At 40.5% G+C, this 23585-nt stretch overlaps 2 protein-coding genes across 2 annotated transcripts in view; both read left to right on the top strand.

Moving 5' to 3' along the window:
• si:ch73-40a2.1 (tyrosine-protein kinase receptor TYRO3) overlaps positions 1 to 2308 on the top strand; it is a 20710-nt gene extending 18402 nt beyond the window's left edge. The window contains exon 15 of the mRNA XM_046063722.1: positions 1732 to 2308. Within this exon, the coding sequence (XP_045919678.1) occupies positions 1732 to 2059 (328 nt within the window). The 3' untranslated portion in view covers positions 2060 to 2308. The remainder of the gene's footprint in view (positions 1 to 1731) is intronic.
• Positions 2309 to 2992: 684 nt separating this feature from the next.
• rab1ba (zRAB1B, member RAS oncogene family a) lies at positions 2993 to 16212 on the top strand. The gene is made up of 6 exons (XM_046064320.1): positions 2993 to 3284; positions 10233 to 10305; positions 10414 to 10509; positions 13844 to 13939; positions 14340 to 14471; positions 15406 to 16212. The coding sequence occupies exons 1-6, from the start codon at positions 3271 to 3273 to the stop codon at positions 15598 to 15600; spliced, it is 606 nt and encodes a 201-aa protein (XP_045920276.1). The 5' UTR covers positions 2993 to 3270; the 3' UTR covers positions 15601 to 16212.
• Positions 16213 to 23585: the final 7373 nt, after the last annotated feature.

Raw genomic sequence — 23585 nt, 5'->3', positions numbered from 1 at the left:
TTCACCCTGCACTGTGGAGGTCGTTGCTGATGTCACTTCCTGATGTTTTGGGGGTTTTCTTCACAGCTCTCACCATATTTCTGTCATCAACTACTGTTGTTTTCCTTGGCCGACCTGTTGGACGTCTGTTGCTCAGTACACCAGTAGTTTCTTTCTTTTTCAGGACATTCCACATTGTTGTGCTTGCTATGCCCAATGTTTGTCCAATGGCTCTGCTCGATTTTCCTTCTTTTCTCAGCTTGACAATGGCTTGCTTTTCTCCCACAGACAGCTCTCTGGTCTTCATGTTGGTTTATCCTCTTTAACAGGAAATGCAGTCTTTATAGGTTTGAACCAAGGATGAAAGCTTAGACTAGTCATGCAGAGCTATTTAATGTTTGGACAATCAACCTAAAAGGCAACATCTGGGCAACAAGAAACATCCGTCAGTCACATGTTCCAATAGTTTTGATCACTTGAAAAATGGGTGGGTTCAAACAAAGGGTGGTATGTCCTGAGTTGTTTAACACATCTAGATGTGAATACCATCAGTGAACAATAAAAACAAAGGAATTTGCCTTACCGTTCCAATACCTTTGGAGGGAACTGTATTATATTGATAATAGAAGGCAAATATCTCAAAATAAGAATATTGTGGGGAAGTAAAATTTTCCCCGTAATTTAAGTCACAAATACAAAACTTTCACATATTGTAAATTCATTACATATAAAGTGGAATATTTCAGGCCTTTGTTGTTTTAAAATATTTAAATGTCCACCTACTGAAAAGCTGAAAAGTTAATTTATGTACTTGGTCAGGGCTCCTTCTGCATGAATTACTGCATCACTGCAGCGTGGCATGGAGACAATCCGCCTGTAGCTGCTGAGGTGTTATAATATGAAATATTTAACTTTACATGTAGTGAATATAATATATGAAAGTTTCACATTATGACTTAAATTATGGAAACAAATGAACTTTTCCACAATATTCAAATTTTCTGGGATGCAGCTGTAGGTACATATCCCAAGAAAATAAACTCCAGTATAAAATTAATTGTTAACAGCGAAACTAATAATGTGAAGAACTCCCTTTAAATTAGTCAGAAATTAACCCAAATTACAAAACAACAACAAACATGTTTTGATATGTTGTGCATTCATGCAGATAGTTTATTTGTTCAGGTTTTGAGAGATCTGTGTGATATTTCTGGCTCCACCCATACATGGAGGTGAATGGAATTATATTTTATTGGGGTTTTTTTTGTAATTTTATTGGGACTATTTCTGTGACAGAAAGTAGTTTTTTATTTGTTTGTTCAGTTTTGACCAAATTTCAAATGCATCATTTTGTTTATTATGTGCCTATTTATTTTCCATGTGTTATAATTATTTCACATATTTTCTTTAGTTTTAAGCTAAAATGTTATACTAATATTTTGCAAATATAAATCTGGGGGATGGACCCCCAACATGGTTAAAGACAAAAACTTCTACACAAAACTGTTATGTTTTGTTTCTTGTGAAAAGCTGGATAGTTTCACCCTGTGAGACTTCAAGCTAAATAGTTTCAGAAGGACAATATGACGTAGGTTGAAACACTCACAGCTCAGACATATGAAAGCTGTAATGATGGGTCACACTTAGACATTGTTTTGTTTGAAGCCATTGTTATAAGGAATATTCAGGTTTATCTATACATAATTTACCCTGCGTCCTTCCTCTTCTTCCTCCATCTTAACCCAAACCCAGTTATGAAGTCATGCGACGCTGCTGGGATGAGGAGCCGACCCTCAGGCCTGGCTTCAGGGAACTGGGTGAGACACTGAAAGGCCTTCTGTCGGAGCTGCCGGTGCTGGAGGCCAGCCAGGAGGCCAGCTACATCAACCAGGGCCTGGAGGTTGCTGCTGCTGTGGCAGCCTCTCAGGATCCACAGACAGACTCCGGGGGAAGATGGGAAAACGTCTACTTGCCTTCTCCTGTGGGTGCTGCTGCAGCCAGAGATGAAGATGTGGAAGTAGAGGGTGGCTACCTTAAGTTTTTTACTGACTCAGCAGTTAAGGGGGATGACAAATACTAAAAAATACAGTTTTTACAAATACAAACTGTAATTTTTTATTAAATTGGACCATTCTTGAACTGCGTGTGTGGGGGTGTGTGAGTGTGAAAGAGAGGGGTGGCACAGGCTCCCATTGGAATAGGGCTGACTACCATGGGTGCAGCCCATACTATGTATGGAAGTTGATAACAAGCTAGAAAATCACTGTATTTTGCACCTTACATGTTTTGTATTCTGTATCTGTATTGTGTGTGTGTGTGTGTGTGTGTGTGTGTGTGTGTGTGTGTGTGTGTGTATATATATAAATACACGTGTCTGTGTGTTACTAGAAAATACGGGTGACTATGCAAGTATATAAAAGTCCATCCAAAGTTATGTCCAACCAAAGTTATGTCAAAATGATGAGATATACTAAATCAAAACTGCTGAGATTATTAGATTCTAAGTCACAATTTTGACTTTCTATGTCAAAACTATGAGGTTAGTGAAAAATATCAGATACAAAGCCAAAAATATGAGATACATCAGAATTTTGACATTTTAGTCAAAACTATAAGCTACTAAGTCAAAATGATCAGGTAGGCTACATTACTATGAGGTGAAAAATTATAAGAAAAAAAGTCTAAATTTGGACTGACAATCTTATAATTAAGACTTAGTATCTCAAAATGACAACGTAGATGTTGACACAGTATCTGATAATTTTGACCTACCAGTATTTTGTGTTATTCCTAAAATGTAGCCTATTTTGTTTTGTTTCTTCTGGCAGAAATGGTCTTACAAAGAAATCTTATAGTATTGAGTTGGCCTTTGACAGTTAGGCAGGTTTGTGTACAGTTTGTAGTTGTTTTTAACTCATCTTTTATAATAAACTACAAGTCCCAGCACTGCTCCAATTCTAGATTTGTCCTTTTTCTGAGTAATGACACGTCACCTAACGTCACTACCGCACCTGCGCAGCCATCTTGAGCCTCTAGCAAGCAACAGACAGAGAAAGGCAGAAAAAGGAGTAAAATATAACAGACTAACCTGACAAAACAGGGGTATGTCCGCTGGAATCAAGTGTATATGAAACAGTAAAGGTCAGATAGTGTGGAACGACCAGGGGACAGTAACGGACACGGTAAAGCAGCCATCTAAGTGCCTCCGATACCCGGACCTACAAGTCATCTTTTTTGCCGGAGTGGGAAGGAGTCGAGTCGCCGACAGAAAAACACGTCCAGAGTAAAACCATGAATCCCGAATAGTGAGTTTTAACGTTAACTTTCCTCACACGCTTCACCGTGAGACGGTCGCTGGTGTAATCAGTTAGAAATCATATTTACATGTTATGTGGTGTGTGGCGTAACCGTGTGTAAACAATGCTATTACATTTATTGGCAAACTTTAGCTAGCTGGAGCGCGTGAGCAGGGTGCGGACAGCTTCTTTAATGTGACAGTCTCGCGAATGTGTTTTTCTCTAAAGGTCAGCTGACAGCTCGCTCGTGCCTCCTATAAACGAAGAATCCAGTGTGTAAAACTAGAGTACAAAAGGAGGAAACGCTGCCGTCGTTCACTCTAGAAACTAGAATGGAAACGAGCAAGTCAGCGTTACGTTGACAGTAACGTTACACGTAGTAATGAAGTACCAAATGTGGGATGGCTGACCTGCATACAGAAAGCCTGTTGTGTTTTTTCATAATTATGGGGACATGTACATACTGTAGCGTTACACACATCCTCCAGTAAGTCAAATAATTCAGATATCCAGTAAGTTACTCGCCTTAAATTCGCCATGAACGTAACACATCTTGTAAAGGTTAATGGCTTCCCTTTCACTACCAAGCTTACGAGCAGAATGGACTGTTTGCATATCAGTTATTTGTAGATTTATTTTTACTACCGTTGATATGCATGCCTGTTTGGTTGGTGCCGAATTAAATTGTCTTGTGACTGCTGTGTAACGTTAATATCGCAGATAATGCAAACACGGGCTTCTCTCCATTGCTTAGCGTGTGTGGGCTAACGTTAAACGATACGGCAGGTAGCATCTGCTTGCCGCTGACCTGCAGCCCTGAAATGAGAGGACACCCGCGTGTCACCGAATCCCTAGGTCTGTGCTGAACCGTCTCACTGTCTCTGCTGTTGTCCCAGAGCCAACAGCTGGAACCCTGTCTAACTAGCTTAGCTAACACCTCCACACCCTTAGCAGACAGTCTTTACACATACTGTACAATCTTGTTTCTGGTTAAATATGCCTTAACATTGCTCAAAGCCGGTTAGGGTAATTAAATTCACAGTATGTACTAGGGCTGGGCAAAAAAACAATGATGATAATTATCGCAATATAATTTTCCTCAATGACAATATAATAAATGTTCAATATATCGTCAATAAATATCTGGTTTAATTAATTTGAATCACGAACAAATTAACACTTAATTTTTCTATTAAAATATTTATTTTTTTGTGGAAATCATATTTGTTGAAAAAGATTTGATTAAAATAGTTTTTAATGTTCTACCTCAGATTTGTTAAGTGATCCCATGTTTGTCACATTCTGAGCATCCAGAAAAGTTTAACCACATAATTAACCATCTGGTTTCTTCAATTTTCACTCAGGAGCAAAAATCAGCCTTTAAACGTGAAAGAAATAACGATTTGACATTTACCTTGATAATTATCGATATCGAATGATATGAAATGTTTTTATCGTGGTAACATTTTTGGCCAATCGCCCAGCCCTAGTATGTACCTCTTTTCAGTTAAACAGTGGCTCATTGGCAGTAATTCTTACTGTAAGAATTAAGTCCAGGGTCCAAAATTAACTTTCTGGTCTACTTGTCAATGAGTGGTAAGAAAAAATTACTGGCCAAAGTGTTTTTCAGCTGGTCATAAAACTGCATAAGACAGATGTTTGGAATGTTATGGGAGTATAAACTATTTTGACTAATTCTGACACCATCAATGTCATGATTTTCAGAATTTCTACAAACCGCATGAAAACAATTGATTGATTAATGGAGAAAATAATCAGCATATTAATCTATAATGAAAATAATCATTAGTCACATACTGAATAGTTCCAAATGCGCTACAACAGTAAAATCCTGTTTTTAGCCTACAGTTATGCTTCAGTAATAATCTAATGATATAATATGTAATAATGTAAAACCGTTACATGGGCCATTTTTCTGCAGTGAATACTTCTATTTTAGTACACTTTCCTGATCATACTTACATACCTTTACTTAAATAACATTTTCAGTGCAGGACTTTTATTTACAACGGAGTAGTTTTTACAGTGTTGTATTTGTAAGCAGTAAAGGATCTGAGTAGTTCCTCAACCACTGTCCGTCTCTGTCTACCAAGGTAAACGAACACTTAATGATATGAATTAACATAGTTACTGTGTTGCTAACATGTTAAGTTAGCACACCCACACCCTTATTGTACCTGTGTGTTACTGGCTGAGCCCCCCCCTCCCCACCTTTAAAGCAGGTGGCCTTTTGGGTAGCCTGTGTATGTAATGCAGACTAGCAGGTTTGTTGTGGGAAGCGGTGTGCGTGAGAAGTACCAGCACGCTGCTGCTGTCACATACAAGTGTATGCTATAAGGGTAGTTAAGTTGCTTTTAGTCAACTGTAACGTGGCTAGATAAGCTGTATAGCTACTGGAAAGCTGCGTGTTGTGTTTACTGTCACAGAAGAGAATAAAAAAGTAGGTTTGCAACCTGCCATTGGCTGCTGACCTTATTCAATTGCCAACTTAGATTTTTACTCTTGTTTAGCGAGTGGTGAGTGCTAATTTAGTACTGTTGTTAAGGCATTCAAATACTGGCGTATTGCCAATAAGAAAAAATAAATAACACAAATTCCACTATTGCCCCGTGGTAGGACTCTTGACCTGTCGATAATTCCTGAATAACTGCAGCCTGCCCTTGTTTTACAGGTCTTGCACGGACTGACTAAAATGCACAAGCGAAGGCACGCTGTAGCGTCGTAGTGTGGTGGCATATCCACAGTGATAAACAGTCCTATAACACAGTTATTGCTTTTGGCATGGTTGAGAGGCTGCTTTAACAAGGTGGAGAGAAGAACTCGCCTTCCAGTCGGTTTTTGTCTCGTTCTGCTCATCGACACATTTGGTTGTAGCCGTCATAAATTTATATATGTTTGAAGTATTTCCGCAGACATACCCCACTTCAAGTTGACCAATGTGGGCATCCACTAATCTTTGTCCATAATCGCAACTAACTGGTAATTGTTTGGGTCACAAGTCGCATACCTGTTCACTACAAATACACAAACGTTACACACCTATCACCTAACATGATACTCTGTATCTTTGTAGGCATGTTGCGTGCACCTGATTTGGGCTGGTTATCCATCTGGTGCCACGTTCTAGAAATGTAGCCCTGGCAAAGAGTGCAACTGGTGGGGTTATTTATGGTTAACAGAATCATTTACTGATGCTGATCTGTCTGCATCTATCAAGATCAACCGTTGTTAAATTACTCAGAAACCCCTCCCCAATGGATAGTTTGACCACATATCTTGAGAAAAAGGCTTCAGATCGTCTGGCCCATGATCAATTTATATACAGACCTGACAGGGTGTTATGATAACCATTTATTAATAACTAATTAATGTTTATAACTGCCGACTTGAAAACCATCCAATAGATTTGGCATCCCAATAGATGGTGATGTTCTTTATTAATAGCTTTTGACTGATTCGTGAAGCATGTGAATTATGTATTAACCATTAATAAAGCCATTAAGTCACAACTTACAAACCCGTTTTATAAAAGTTGTAAAGTAAAAAAATGTGGAAAAAATGTTGCCAGTGTGATGTCTGAGTGATAGTAGAATATTAAAACATAGGGCTGAACAATTAATCCAAAATTCATATCCCAGGAGGCACAATATTTGTTATTGGTGGAATGTGTATCAAAATACCATTTTAAATAAAATATTGTGGTGCTGCAGAGATGTCCTGGCCTACTCATCATATTAGGCTTAAGAAGACATCTTTGTTTGGTACAGATCCCTGCAAAATAAATAAAGAATAATTATGAAAAAATGATCATTCCCTCAAATATTGCAAATTGTGTCACAATTGCAATATCAGACCATCTTTGCAACAGTGTTTTACCCTGCTTAATAAATATTTGGCACTGACGGAAATGTGTCCGCAGCACTGAGGACCAGAATTTTGCTTCACATCTCTGGTCAGAACTGATTGACCAGTCCTGGTGGCCCTCAGCATCAGTCCATATCAACCCCGCTGCGGCCGTGTAGAAATGTGACCTGGCTAATTGCAGCAGTGCTGTTGCATCCAGTGTTGTTGAGATATTGTCAGTCGATCGAGTTTCGGGCAGTGATACACGGCAGGTCTCAGTTTCCTATGACACAAGAATAGTAGTGGCATTGGGCAATTCTCTACAGCTGTCTGTGCTGTGTGTCAAATTCATGTGATGTTTTCCTCTCAGTGATTGGCTGGCATGGAGGAGGATGTTCTACCATTTTGGGAAAACCTGCTGAGTAGCAGGAGTGAGCATCCACAGGAAAACATGTTTATACTCCTCAGAATAATGTTTAGATATCTGTGCTGGAGGTCAGGTCTGGGCACTGACATCAAAAAGTTTCTAATGATACTCTCAATTCTAGGGCCGGATTAAACTGCCGATCTACAGGATATCATGTTACCTTACATGAAAATGATCCCTGTCAGTTCACATGTATGCAAATTTAAAACTTGGCAAAAAGAGGGCAGTGGTGTTAGAGTGGCAGATACGCTGAGTTAGCGTATCAGAATCTGTATTGAGGAGAAAAATTTGATTGGTGTATCCGTACTTGAAACTAGATTTTGTCACAGGGACCCTCTTCGTGAAAAGGTCCTCAAGGGCCAAACCTACAAATCATAACATCAACGTCTGGTTAAGCGCAATTTCCAGTGGACACTCGTTAAGCCCGGAGCTTCAGGGTCGATGTTCTGTACTTTTCTTATTGTTAACAAATCCCACAAAAAGACTAAAACAATGAGTGCATCCAACAATTATGTGTGTGTATCTTCTTCCTCTGTGCCATGACATGCGGATAAATAGTTGGAGGTGGCAGGTGAAATCGTTGTGCTGTCCTCCACTTTGGCGGACAAGGAAAGTGCACAACAGAAAGACGCGTAGTAAGTTAGCATATAATGGCAAACGGTGCACGGACGGCTATTGGGTGGGGTAAAAGCTCAGTTTTGTATTGACCATTTTACTCTGTCCCTTTCCGACCTCCTTCCTTCTAATCATGGCTGACGTACACAGTAATATTAATGGATTGATTGAGCATCTTCAATTGACATACCTAGTTGTTAAGTAAGGTGTACTGAGAGACAGGGGTCCTTTTGTGCATGCAAACATGCATGTAATGTTTTTGTGTAAATACATTGAACACTGAATGACATTATTAATATTAAAAGATGCCTAAATAAGCTCAATGTTATTTCTTTATTTAGCACATACATTTCAAAACTAGCAGATAAAATTTCTGATTTTCAGACCCTGGTGTCAAAGAGGAACAGTATGTCAGTTGTGCTTGACTATTTTCCATCATGGAAGATTGTAACAAAGGGCCAGAGCAGTCACCCTACCCGGAATCGAACACGGGTCTACAGGGTAGTCGGGGGCGGAATTAGACTCTCAGCACAGTGGGGGCGGGGTGTCAGCACAGGGAACACCTGCTACCAAGTAATTTAAACCAAGTTTACATAAAAAATATAAAAGGACATATTAAAAACAAGTCGTTAACGCGGGGCAGGCTGCACACTCTGCTGCTGAAACACTTCTGAGAGGATTCCAGTGTGAGTTGACAACAGAACTAAACCGCAGCGCACACGCTGACCAGGGTAATACATAGTAGCCTACGTCCATCCCTCAGAATTCCCATGATGCATGAGGGTGAAGGGAATTTTGTTAAAATTTTCTAATAAGTTTGTCATTTGTTTAAAATATAAATATTACTTTTTACTTAATGTTTTTGTTGGTAATTGTCATTATTGTGCTGGTTTACCATTGAAAGTGAGTGTAGGGACTGTTTCATTTGATAAGAGCTGCTGAATTTTACCCTATGCACCCATGCTACCTTCGCTTATGAGGGTAGTTTTCCAACTTCGATACAATACCTTGAAAAATATTGATATTTGATACCATTTTCGATACCACGGGGGAAAATTGACACAACCTTGATTAAATGACTAGATCATTTTGTAATTAAATTCAGTCAATTAAGTGAAGTTGATAGTAGTGTGTGTTAAGCAGAAAAGCATCAGTTAATTTAATTTTGACCTTAGTTAAAAAAAAATGCAGCAACCATGGACCATCACTACAGCTACCCAAAAAGAGTAAAGTCTGGGACTCACACTGTGTGTCGCAGCAAGGTACCATTTACACTGGGGACACTATATACATTGTGAATTGTCACCAGCCACCTGAATTTTGTGTTTCCCAAGTATAAATAAAAACATTTCCACCATAAATTGGTGCAGAAACTTTCTCCAGAATGCAGGAAATTAAGTGTTTAACTCTCAAATTTGCATCGTACAGTTGCTTTTATTGCATTAAAATCATCTTACCTATTTTGTTATTTGGCTCAGGACTGAGTTTAATGTTCATTGAAAAAGTTATGGTTATAAATACACTATTTGCTGAGACTCAAATGTCACATTTAAGAGTTAAATTGAGTTCCACCTCCTCTATAGATATAAAGATTCAAAAGATTTATATTTATATTATGTATTGTACATTATCTTCAATATCAGCAGTGTCAGTGAGTAGGCTGCTAGCCAATCACAGCAAAGTAAGGCAGAACTTGCTGCACACACAGCTAGTGTCCAATTTCAAGGACGCGTGCAAGTGACGAGTGCTAGCCAATCAGAGGACAGTTTGGTGGACTTATCAAAACTCTGGCAGGAAAAAACATGAATCAACCAGAGCGAAGCAGACGAGTGACAAGAAGACAGCACTGTTAGTGAGAGGAGGCGGGGCTATGTGGCACTGCAGCGGTGTGTGTATTTATAACTAGCTGTCAGATAGAAGAGAAGCATTTTTTCTATATCGATACTGTGAAAAATGAGTAGTAAAACAGTTTAAAATATTCAGAATCGATATTGTATCAGCTGAGATATTGTCCATGCTCCCTGTTCTGACCCGCACTGTTTTTCTTTCAGTGACTATCTGTTCAAGCTCCTGCTCATAGGAGACTCTGGAGTAGGAAAGTCCTGTCTTCTGCTGCGCTTTGCTGTAAGTAGTAGTGGTTTTGCATTACTGATGGCCTGTAAATGTCCCTTTTGGTCTTTCCTCATTCTGCTGTTGGCCTGATGGCTCCTGTCCTCCTCACCCTCTCTGCAGGATGACACATACACAGAGAGCTACATCAGCACCATCGGAGTGGACTTTAAGATCCGCACCATTGAACTGGATGGCAAGACCATCAAACTGCAGATTGTGAGTACACACACAAACACACGTTTGTTCCTCTCTCCCTGTAGGGACCTCTCATTGCCATAATGCATTCCCTAGCCCCTCTTAACCATCACAACTACATGTCTAACCCTAACCTAAATGTAATCTGAACCCTAAGACCAAATCTTAGCCCTTAAAAGGAGTTGTGTTTCCTCCATTGGTTAGTGTGCATTTAGGTTAAACACACACACACACGCACACACACACACACAAAAACACTGTAACTCTCCCCTGAGCTAGGGCTTATATCCAACCATTGTCATCAAAACACTGAGGTGTGTGTGTGTGTATGTGTGTGTGTGTTCTGCATTCAGACCGAGCTGTAACTGGATCCTGTTTTAGTTAAAAAAACAAGCTGTGCCACCTCAAAGACATCCATTTTGTTAAGCAGAAACATTTCTGTCTCACACTGCACAGTGTAGTTGTGTTTCTTTGCTTTTATAGATCACTCTGAACACACCTGGAGATGAATTGAGTTACTGTTGTTGTGATTGGGCAGTCATTTAGTCCATTCCTACTGCAGGTTGAACAACCAGTGACCTGGAGCTTAACATTTCCTGAATTTTTAAGAACCTTGTGTGTGTTTCCATGGTATTTATAAACTGGCATTTCAGATGTATGTCAGAAAAAGGCAACAGCAGTTGTTGTTAACATGTGGTCAACGTGGAGGTTCTACACAGTGAGTGAAGAAGACCCAACACTCGCTATCTGTAATACCTGGAAGGTCAACATAAGCCGTGTTTCCCCACACAGACTTTTATTTGGTTACCCATTTTAGTTGGGTTTTCTGGGTGACTTTATAAAACTGCTGACGAATAAAGTCGGCAGAGCAGCCAGCTACAGGGAGAGAGAGACAGAGAGAGACGGGTGTAGGTGTGTGTGTGTGTGAAGGGAAAAGCAAAGTCAGCAGATTAAAGCACTTTCTGAATAAAGGTGGAGAATTAAGAAGAAATAAAATGACAAGATTAATAATTTCCTTCTAGAAATTAAATAGGGTAATGTATTCTTTAAAATATTTAAAATATACAAATCCCCCTGTAACTTTTTATTTTGAGATTGTTGAGTAAGAGAGAGAAGGTCCTGTAACCTGCTGCAGTTTTGGAGAAAATTACAGTGTTTCCCCCATATGCATTCAGGGGCAGTGGTCCGCCGCTGCTGAATCATGACCGCCACTACTAAAATTTCCCACGATCATTAAACTATGCGCTACAAATGTTTTCACTTGCACACTGTGCGAGCACGGCAGCACTCAGTGCTTAGCCAGCTTCCTCTCATCGTTTTATACAAAACTTCTACGTGACAGATGGTGTTACAAGAGCAGCGTAACTCCTGTAAGGAATCAGGAGGTGCATAGCAAGTGTATGATTGTCCGAGTGGCAGAAAGTGACGGTGAGCGCGAGCAGAGAAAAAATATTCTGGCAGTAAATGTCCTGTGTCTGTTGCAGTGTGTTAGCTTCTCAAGACCAAGAAAAGTTTCTGTTGTTTCCCACCTGCTGGAAAAGTGAAGCCTGTTAGCACAAGCAAACATCTCTCCTCCTCTTCAGACTGCACAGAGCTCTGTCCTGTACAGACTGATTCAATTATTTTTCAGTTTCAGGTGAGTCTGAAAAAGTGGTTGTTAGGAAAAGAAAGGACGGTGGTGACTGTAGAGGAGCTGAGGTTAGGAAAGCAAATTAGTGATGCTAACTAGTCCTTTTAAGCTAATCTTTTTGGATTTTAGTGTGCAAATAAAATGCACCTCATGTTGCCTATTTTTTATATTAATGTCTACAGATGTCAAAAGCTGTAAAATGAAGACACAAAAGGCAAACATGAGCAGTCTATAATGATTCTGAGGTCATATTAACAGGGTTTTCCTGCCGTTGAGGCTTAGGGGATGATGCCCAAAACATGCGGTGCCATCACTGTAAAATCACTGTGGAGAGCATCAAATTACTTTCCCCAAAACTTAAGGTTGTAGTTCCTCCCTAGTAGACTGATCTTTGGGTGTTGGTTATTTATTATCTGCTCTAGCTTTTCCAACTATTTGTCCGGGATATGGTGAAAATAATGGCCCAATATGATGTGAAATTACATATCTGTCATTGGAAAACATAAAAACCCCTGACTACCAAGACCAACACCAAAACATTCATCTAAAGCTCACATTAAACTGGGAAAACACTGCAGTTTTAAGCTATTCTAATGTGCATCACATGTTCGTGGACACAAGAGCAATGTTGCTGAGACATGTTGTGTTGGGGTTTAATATTCAGACAAAAATTTTGCTTCACCTCCGCTCCACTGAATTACAATGTTTTTTAATAGTTAATTTTTCATCAGTTGAATGGACCCCAGGAAGAATACCTGGTGCTGATGGGGATCAATAAAGAAAGAATTTCCCATTAATGAAAAATAGCAAAAATGTTTGTGTTTGCCATTTATAGTTGTTAGAAAGAAAATCCACAACAGAGTTTATAATGCTGTTAGAATGTGGCCAGGGACACAGCCTCACAGTCAACTGCTAACCACATCAAAGCATACCTTTATTTTTTTCTTCTACTCAAATACTAAATAAAATACTGTTTATTTTCAAATAACAGCAGTGTTGTGTCCAGCATGAACAAAGAAGATCACTAATAATAACATCTATTAGCTTGTAAATTAAATATATATAAATATACATTTACACATCGTTAATTCCACCATCACACCTGGCCTGCTGCTCACACTCATTATTTACCATTAAGTATTTCCAGTGCCTTCTATTTCTTTTCACAGCTATGGCTGATGAAACTCAACACGCTCACAGATTTTCACATTAAAAGCATGCTACTAGAGGGGAGGGGTTGTGGACTGACTGGAAGACTTTTAATGTGAAAAATTTGTACAGGAAGTGTTGGGTTTCATTTACAGCAGCTTAACAACAATAAGGTAAAGACGCTTTTCCTTAAAACATAATAGCAAGAGAAAAGGAAGTAAAAATAATACACTGTAAATGTTCATAAATGAAGGAAGAGTATATATTTTAAATTGAACTGATGCTGAGTTCTCGAGAGTGAATCAGTCGGGCTCTGCTTCTTAAACCAGCTCCTGTCCTGGGTTGACTCAAAATGAACTGAAATAAGCTGATCTGAATCAAAGTAAATGTAGCTTACTATTTGATTTTGCTTCTAAGTCAAATACACTTAAGCACCTGAGGTCTTTTGATTTTCACAAAGGAGTTTGAGGAGGGAATTGTTCATTCATTTATTCATGTTCTTTATGAAATTGTATGTTGTTGTATTGATTCTAATCTGTTCTCCCTGCTCTAATTTTCTACCTCTGTCTCTCTCAGTGGGACACTGCAGGTCAGGAGAGGTTTCGTACCATCACCTCCAGTTACTACCGCGGGGCCCATGGCATCATAGTTGTATATGATGTGACAGATCAGGTGGGTCAGCAGTCTTGACTGCTTCCTCATGAGGAAATCAGTCCAATGCGTTATGATAGTATTGTTATGTTACTTTGCTGAGTAAATAATTAGTACTCAAATATTTTGCGGTTCCACCCTGTTCAAGTTTCTTTATGAATGAAAGCTTTACATGGAAACATTTGCAGGATACTTTTGATTTGATTTGGTAGCATGAATAGAGCTAATTCATGGCCAGTACAGTATATTCATTTGAATTTGAGTTTAGCTTTAGTATATTATTTCCTGTATTTCAGAGGAATTCTTCTCTTGCAGTAATTCGGCTCTCACTGCCCAGATATACGGGTGTTAAAAGACCCCTTTGAACTTACCTGCATTGAGCTCCAGTGTTTGTTGTGCTGATACTGTTGTCATTGTGCAGGAGTCCTACAACAATGTCAAGCAGTGGCTTCAGGAAATTGACCGCTACGCCAGTGAAAATGTCAACAAGCTTCTGGTGGGCAACAAGTGTGACCTGACCACCAAAAAAGTAGTGGACTACACAACAGCCAAGGTACGGCTGTTCTCTGCATGAAGCAACAGCACGAGGTGTCTACAATTGAGGGATGCACATTTTAGACAGTTATTAGGTGTTCACAACCACCGTAGCACAAGGTGAATTTCACAGTGGAGGTATGGACTGCTGCACACACCTGACCGCTGAAAATGACATGTCCACCAGCAGGTGGCGCTATAATCAAATAAGTTTTTGCCTGTAACCCTCACAAAGTACATTGTACATTCACAAACCTTATATCCACACATTCTTCTAGGCGATGAGTCTGGCTTGCATGAAACTTTGTGAGCAGAATCTATGGACCCTGTTGTTGAAAAATCATCAAATGCTAAAATAAGTTAAAGAATGGTGCACACATGGCAGATGCCAAAAGTTACACGTCCACCAGCAGGTGGCGCTATAATCAATGTAAGAAAAAAAAAAGTCATCAAAAGAGCTCCACTGTGAAATAAAAGGTAGAGCCTCCATTTGAATCCAGAAGACGTGGAGATGTGAATGCATGTAAATTCAGACTCAGCAAATTCATCATCATCTCTAAAACAAGTCAGTGCGGTAAATGTACAAGTAATAAGTAAATACATTAAAGTATTTACTTATTTACTAGGCTTACATTTCCTTAATGGATGATAGAGTGGTGATATAGCTGCCGTATTAGACTGTAGTCTATGTTACATTTGAAATATATTTGTTCACCTTTAATCTGACGGGGAAAAACAGCGATACTGTTTGCATCCACCAACAGGCTTTGTGTAAGGGTTGCTGTTATTGATTAGTGGATTCTTTTTTCACTTAGTTTATTTATTTTTTGGCCTACATTAGCACATCCAGTTCAGTATGTATGGAGCTGTGTGTGTCTGCCCTGCTGTCAGATCTACAGCCAGTGTTGGTCTCTTCATGTTTCACCACGAGTTTCCTCCTTCTCTTCTGGCAGGAGTTTGCTGACTCTTTGGCCATCCCCTTCCTGGAGACGAGCGCCAAGAATGCCACCAACGTAGAGCAGGCTTTCATGACCATGGCCGCAGAGATCAAGAAACGCATGGGCCCCGGGGCCACAGCCGGCGGCGACAAGCCCAACTTAAAAATCGAGAGCACCCCTGTTAGGCAGTCTGGAGGGGGCTGCTGTTAAAGGACCCCTCGCTCCCATCACCACGATCATCACCTCCACACCTCCACCATCTCCACTGAAATCTCCCTTTCATCTCCTTCTGTGTTCCCGTCCCATCATCTCTGCCACGCCCACACCCCACCATTCCTCCAAAACACCCTGTAACCCACACCCAACTCCCTGACTCCCCCTCTATAAGCTGACCTGGAGATCCAGGGATGGTTGGCCAAACAGAGGTGTAAACTGTTAGTGTTAAGATCAGAAAACAGATTGATTCAGACCTGTACGCCCACCAAACAACAGAGAGGAGAGCAAGCAGTCTGTGGCGGGGGGGACAGAACAGACACCAAGGCAACTTTTCCTTTCTTCAGAAAGGAAACACACACGGGGGAAGATTAGTATTGATTTAGAGTGGAATGGAGGCAGTGGAAGCTTATCTCAACACACACACACTGTAATGGGACGGAGGGGTTACAGAGATTTAAGCCTTTTGGCCAAACACTTTTATCCTCAGGCTGTCTGCTTTGGCTGATTCCATCTTATGGCCACCCTCCATCTCACCCCAGCCCAAACTTTTCATCCCTAGAATTATTAACCTGCGCGTGCGCGCACACACACACACACACACACACACACACACACACACACACACACACACACAGAGACACAGGTGCAGTGTGCTTGAGAAACGCACCTTAGATGCTCTGTACACAGTAAGAAGTGTTCCTGAATAACAGTGACTCATCATCACCATTTATTGCTGAAGACCCAGGGAAAGCCCTTACAGTGAGCCTCCATCTGACCTCTTCCTCAGCTTCCACTCACACGTTCTTCAGGTGTGTTCAGACAGAAAGCAAAGGGAATTTTCGATTTAGGTCGTTCATGTGAATTTGACCCCAAACAGCCAATGAACAGTACTTTCTCTCTCCTTTCCCCCCTCTGTATGTTTATGAAGTAGATTCATAAAGCTGGGAAAATCTGATGTATTTGATCACGTTGAAGCATTTTCTACTTCCTCAGATGTGTCTTTGCCTCAGTTTGTGCTGCCCAGGGTGAATCTGCATCTATTCATGTCAACTCAAGTTCTGTCTGAACACACTTTTAAGGTCACAGTATGCTTCAAACACACCAGGAGGTACTGTACAGGGAAGTAGTTGTGTGAAGAATGAAAAAAGAGAACTTGCTTCAGCATCTTCACACGTAGCTAGTTGCTACATAAAGTGAGCGTTGTTCTCAGACCAAAGTTACAGAAATTGTCTGATGCAATCCCCCAATTCCACCATGGAAATGGTTTTAAACGTTAGACAGCATGACAAGCATTTCATTAGAAGCAAACTGAAGCCTTGAATGCCTGGTCACATCAGAAAGTGGCAAAGCAATGTTTTATTTCACATTCTCACAAAACAAGCTAGGAAGGGCTGCAACTAATGATTATTTTCATTGTTGATTATTTGTTCAATTCATCGATTAGTTGTTTGATCGACAACATGGGGAAAAATTTCTATCACTGTTTCCCTAGATGATGTCCTCTAATGTCTGTCCACAACTCAGATTCAGTTAACTGTCATAGAGGAGCAAAGAAACCAGAACATATTCACATTTAAGAAGCTGGAATCAAAACATATTTCTAAAAAAAAAATTCAATCCACTCCAAATAGTTGGTGATTAATCTAATAGTCAAAAACTAATCGAGTATTCAATTAATCCTTGCAGCTCTACTTATGAGGCTAGTTGGCAAACTACAGTGGCTGGTAAGCTAACTTCTGGACAGCTGCAGTTAGCAAGCCAGCTAGCTTGGTTGCTAAAAGTAAGTTAACGCAGTTTACCATCGATTCCTGTCTGCAAACCACGTCTCTTTTGTGGAACATTGTTATATAAAAAAAGGATTGTACAACACAGCTAATATGATAGCCTCCTCCATTTCTTTAGCTCTCTGTTCCCTCAAAAGTAGAACTGCCAAGATGGTCAATGGCACAAAATCAGGTGTCAAAAAGTTCATCAAAGTTACTCTAGGGAAAGCTTTGGGAAGATTTACTTTGCCCAGTTCCATTTAAATAAATTGGTTCCAGCTCAAAATGTTGCCGTTTATCTGAATCCGTAATGAGATCACAGACAGGAGAAAGAGCTACATGCAACCACAGATTGTAGTTAGTTTTGATGGAAGCATTAACCATGGGATTTAACTAGACTCCCTGCTCAGTAGAAGAAGATGAAGGGAGAAGAAGTGATGAGGGTGGAGTTTGTGAAAACAATATGTGGTGTTAGTTTTTCTTGTGTAGTCTTCAAAGGAATAATTGCAAATGTAAAACAAAGCAACATGACATCATGCTGTAACATAAGGGCAGTGACTTCCTGGAATGACACTAAACATTACAGCCCAGGCGCAGAGAACGCTGGAGGAATGACAGACTCGGTTTGACTTACTCTGACAAATGGAAGCAGTTGGCAATATTCTGCATTGATCTTACAATTACTATTTTATTATTGTTGTGGTTTTAGTGTTTTTTTATTTTCTCATTGATACTTGTAATAGAGACAACTGTCGGCATTACTGCAGTTAGCTTAAACTCTCTTGTTGATTATGTGACATACTGTCGTTTGGTTCTCGCTCGTTTGCAGATGAAGCTGAGGTAGAGATGTGGTGTGGGTGTGTCTCTTGGCTGAGGGGTGGGGTCTTTCAAAAGCTGCTGTTCCTTCCCTCAGATCCTTCTTTTTGTTCATCTGAGTTGTCTCCCATTGGCATACGTTTCACATCTGTCTTTTATGTCCCTGGGCATTTGTGGTTCCTTATCAGCTGATTCAGTACTCTAGTGTGTGCGCTTGTGTAATCCTTTTTACACTTTAGTCCTTAACCATAGTTACTAAGGTCTCAGTAAATGGTTTAAATGAACTAGGTCTCCCAAAAAACGTCCCACGTCATCTAAATGTGTTTACAGTAGTTCTGAATGGCCACTCTTAACGGCAAGGTCCAAAGGTCGCCGCCAGAGAGAGGGGCGAGATGTGATGAGTCGCACCAATGGGGATAACAGTGCACACTCTTCAACAGCCTCTTGAAAAGGCATTCAAGGCGTTGTACTGACGTTGACGGTACACAAACAAACTGACCAAAGTAGATATGTGAAGAATGGAGATGAGAGAGATATTCAGACCCTGCATCATTTCACACACCTCCGCACACATTTTTGGATGCCGCCCCTCCTGGTTTCAGACGCTGTTAGGGGATTCATCCAGCACTTTAGAGTGTGAAATGTTGTCACTGATATCAAAATAATCTTCCGGAGCTTTCATTGTCCTTATCAGTAAAAGCTCTAGAAAAAGCCAGTATGTGGACCTTGAGTTAAGATGATTTTGTCATTGTACTGGTATTTATTTTTCATGGCTACAGGGGCTTATTTCTCTGAAGAAAATGTTATCAATGCCAAAGTCTCAAATGTAAAACAGTTAGATGTGGGCTCTGTATCGTTGTTATCGTGTAGCAATACCTTAGATTAAGTTCAGATACCGTGCAAGAAACTACAAATATAATAGTCAATTGGCAAAATTATGAGCACATAATCTTGACATTGGAAAATTATGTTTGGGAAAATAAATCTTTACTCAAGGTCCACTTACTGGCTTTTCCAGAGCTTTCAGCTGCATTTAGTGCATTTTTAGTACCTTGGTAACAGTGAAACCAGAGACAGGTATGAGGCTGTTTACATGCCTGGAGCTCTGAGCAGCTCTGTCAGGTGTCAGTGGAATTTCCAGGGAAACTGGCAAAAATATGTGGAACAGAGCCTCATCCCCCCACCCCCCTTATACAGTGGCCTCCACACTGAAGTAAAAATTCTGTTTCTCTGAGCCTCAACTTTTTACGCTGTTAAATGAAGAACTAGGGAATATGGTGATGTTGTTGTGTAGGTCTGGTCACACTTTAAAGGATGAACTCCCTGTACTAGAGTAGCAGTAGGGCCCTCTAAGAACTCACTGTAGTTGCTTTGGCTATCTGTGGTCTCGGACACAGCAGGTCCATGCTGAACAGAAGCCAGTGGCATTGTGTGCCAGAACATAGTCCGTCTCCTCACTTGTGTTGTGTTTGGGGGCGTCTGGAGGTTCAGGGACTGACTGGTCTTGATTTGCTGACCGGATATGAACTCCCACCTCTCCCCTCCAGACAGCCACGTCACTGCAGCCTGATGAATTCCTCAAGACCCTCCTTGACTGGCCCCCTCCACTCAGATAAATGAATCCTGGCCAGGCTTTCGTTGTGTTTGTGTTTCTCTGCAAGGAAAAACTGAAACTCAGCATTTCAGGTACAACACCGCCTCAGGGTGCTGATGAGGCGTCACAAAGAGTATGCAGCTGAACAAGTGCAATTTCAGCTCCTGCAAACTGAATATAGATGAGTCCACATGATGTTGAGAGCGACAGCCTTCCCTTTGTGAAGCCTCACCGCTGATTGATGGCTGAGCGAAGCACAGATGTGACGTCCGCTACTTCTGATCATCTTTGCATCACTCGGAGATGAGTCGTGTGGAAGCATCATTTTACACAGATTTTTAGTCTTGTGTCTTTCAGCCCTGTTGACCTGTACTGGGATGCTGAGCAGGACTGGAATCTGACGTTAAGGGGGAGGGAAGGAAGCAGCAGTAAGTGTGTGTATGTGTGTGTAGGTTGAGGTGGTGTGTTAGATTCCTGACTTTTCGGACATGTTGGCATCACGGCAGTCTCACTTTAGTAGATGCAGAACAAGCAATCATTTGGAACTTAACCCTCAAGTCTCTCTCACACACTCACACACACACACACACACACACACACACACACACACACACACACACTGGATTTTTGTGATTTGATGACTGATTACCTTTTTCCTTTCAGCAAGTCTTGATATTCTACTGATTTTAATGTCTTCATTGAATTGAATCCTCTATTGTCTAGTCAAGGGGTGTATGACGCTGGGTAGGGTGGGGTTAAACAGACACAGGGTGGGGCTTTTGCTTATGAATGTGATTCCGATGAAACAACACTTGACTTTTCTTCTTTAGTTCACTATTTGTATTCATTTGGCATAAAGGGGGTATTTTTCCATGTCATTTGCACACTTGTTCATCGCTGTTCAATGGCTTAATAAAGGCACTCACTAGGTGTTGTTTGTTAATGAAAAGCACCGGACAGGAGCTCGCCTGTCAGTCACCTTCTGTCTCTTTTCTGTTTGGCTTGTTGACTTTGGTGCTGTCTCCCTGCTGAGTTAGATCATGTTTTTTTCTGTACATATTATAAATATATATATAATAAAATGATGAAAAAGATCAACATCAACACAAGAGCTCATCTGATTTGTTACTTATAGTGGGTTCTTGAGCGCTGAGGGACTGTCGAAAGATGATTGCAGTGGGGGAGGGAATGACTTTATAAAAAAAGTGAAACAAAAGTGTAAAGAATTTAAGATAATGTAGCATTTAAACCATAAAATGAAACATAATGGAATGATCATTTCATACACTCACCAACTGCCAGAATTATTACCAGATCTGTATAGGGTCGAACACATTTTAATGACCTTTTGATGTTATTTTATTTAGGGGGGGGGGGATACAAAATAACTCCCAAAAATAACAGATCACACAGCCATTAATGTCTAAACCACTGGCAACAAAAGTGAGTCCACCACTAAGTGAAAATGCCTTTTTTAGCTCTGTGGTGTCATGTGACTGGTTAGTGTTACAAGGTCTCAGGTGTGAATGGGGAGCAGGTGTGTTACATTTGGTGTTGTCGCTCTCACACTCCCTCATACTGTCAATGGAAGTTCAACGTGGCACCTCATGGTAAAGAACTCTCTGAGGATCTGAAAAAAAGAATTGTTGCTCTACATAAAGACGGCCAAGGCTATCAGAAGATTACCAAGACCCTGAAACTGAGCTGCAGCACGGTGAATGCCAACGTGTACTGTGACATATTGAAGCAGAGCTTGATCTCCTTTTGGAGACTGGGCCGCGGGGCAGTATTCCAACATGATAACGACCACAAACACACCTCCAAGACGAGCACTGCCTCGCTAAAGAAGCTGAGGGTAAATGGACTGGCCAAGCACGTCTCCAGACCTGAACCCCATTGAGCATCTGTGGAGCGTCCTTAAACGGAAGGTGGAGGAGCGCAAGGTCTCTAACATCCACTAGGTCTGTGATGTCATCATGGAGGAGTGGAAGAGAACTCCAGTTGCAACCTGTGAAGCTCTGGTGACCTCCACATAAATAATCTTACTAAATTTACTTAAAAATACAAAGATTGCAGACCTCTACTAATTATTTTCTTGATAACGCTGCTTATTCAGTTTCCAAAAACATGTCCTACTGTTCTCTGTTCCTCCTGTCCAACAACAAGAAACAATCTTCAAATAATAAAGATTATGTTAACTAGAATAAATTCAGAACAGGGTCCTAATTATATATTTTAAATAGAAATGCTGTTTCTAGAGCAACAAAGTCACTATAATCTACTGTATATGCTATATATGCTTTCTACATGTTTACATGTTTATGCTTGTTGAACAGGTGTATTGAATAATCGCATGGCCCTGCTGACATCACTAAGATGTCTTAAGGGTTATTTTCTCAGAATCCCCCAGACAAGACACTATACAACTGGTTAAGTAGTTTTAACTATAAACTAAGTTCCCCTAACTAACTCTTACTTAATAGTCTATGTCTATGGTCTATTTTCCCTGACAGGCCTCTCCTGCAGCTCTATCACATCTTACTTGTTTGGAGTGCATTCCACTATTTACCCTACAGCAGTACGGTGTCAACAGGTACAATCTACTATAACACAGAGAGAAAGCTATGTATACTGTCTAACACAAAAATATACTGATAGAAGGTATAACTGCCTTAAAAATGTTGCGTCTTAACTTTAATACCAGTAAAGCTGAAGTTAAAGGGCCACTTCACACAAAGAATCTCCAACCAACCAAACACACTAGCATATTTTGTCACTTGCCGCTAGTGCTGCTGAGCCTGAAGATTTGAGATTTTTGTTTTTGCTCCCTGCGCACTACAATAATGGTGACTGGAAATAAGTTTGTGATTCTATTGGAAAAATTACATTTGAAAACAATCTAAATAATTCACACATTTCCCTGGGAGCAGTTTTAAATAGAACTCCTTTCTGTTAACAAAATAGTCCCCAAGCTGGTCCTACAATAACCACGTCTCTTACGATGATATGTAATTGTACAGCAACAGTTTTGGATATGAAGCCAATAAGCTAACCAAAGCAACATTCCAAAGAAAAGAGTCCACTGATTTTACACATGAAGATCTATTTAGTTGTCACAAGGTGTACCTCCCTGTGGGAACAATTGTATCATTTCTTGTGTATCTTATTTTCCTCCACAGGAGTGTTGTCAAGTCTGAGAAAAGAACCTGGACGATGTCATAGTGATGTCATCAGTGGTGTCTTTGCATGACTACACATTTATAACATAGGACCTGTGTTACAAACTGGAGGTGTGGAGTGAGTGAGATGTGTGCGTTTAGCAGGGGTGTGAGAAAGACACAATCCAGTTGCTTTATGGGACAATGTAGGCTCTAGCAAATGTGACCATACTAGGGACTAAAAGAACATTAAAACATTTAGGATCAATCTTCTAGTGATCATAACCATGCATTTCAGATTCATCCTGGCTGGGCCTTGTTGAGATATCTTGTACTGGGCCAAAGTACTGAATAGATGGATATTGTCATCATTTGTTTGATACACTACATGTACAGTATATGCTCTCCATAGGGGTGCACTGTTGCAGCCCACAGGAGCCACTTCAGGAAAGTCCCTCCCCAGCATCCATCACCCTGACCAACATACTGTAGATCTCCGCTGCTGCCTGTCATCCTCGTAGCGGCTGCCCTTGATTTGTACCCCTGCCTCTGCCTGTGGACCTATAAATAACCACGCACACCATGCAGATCATCTGTAGGTGCAGGTAGCTCCGCTGTAGTCCATCACTGTGTCAAATGTTGGAAGGC

This window comes from Micropterus dolomieu, linkage group LG12, assembly GCF_021292245.1.
Source record: "Micropterus dolomieu isolate WLL.071019.BEF.003 ecotype Adirondacks linkage group LG12, ASM2129224v1, whole genome shotgun sequence".
Taxonomy (NCBI): domain Eukaryota; kingdom Metazoa; phylum Chordata; class Actinopteri; order Centrarchiformes; family Centrarchidae; genus Micropterus; species Micropterus dolomieu.
The sequence above is the reverse complement of the archived record's forward strand: the minus strand, read 5'-3'. Positions and strand labels throughout refer to the sequence as shown.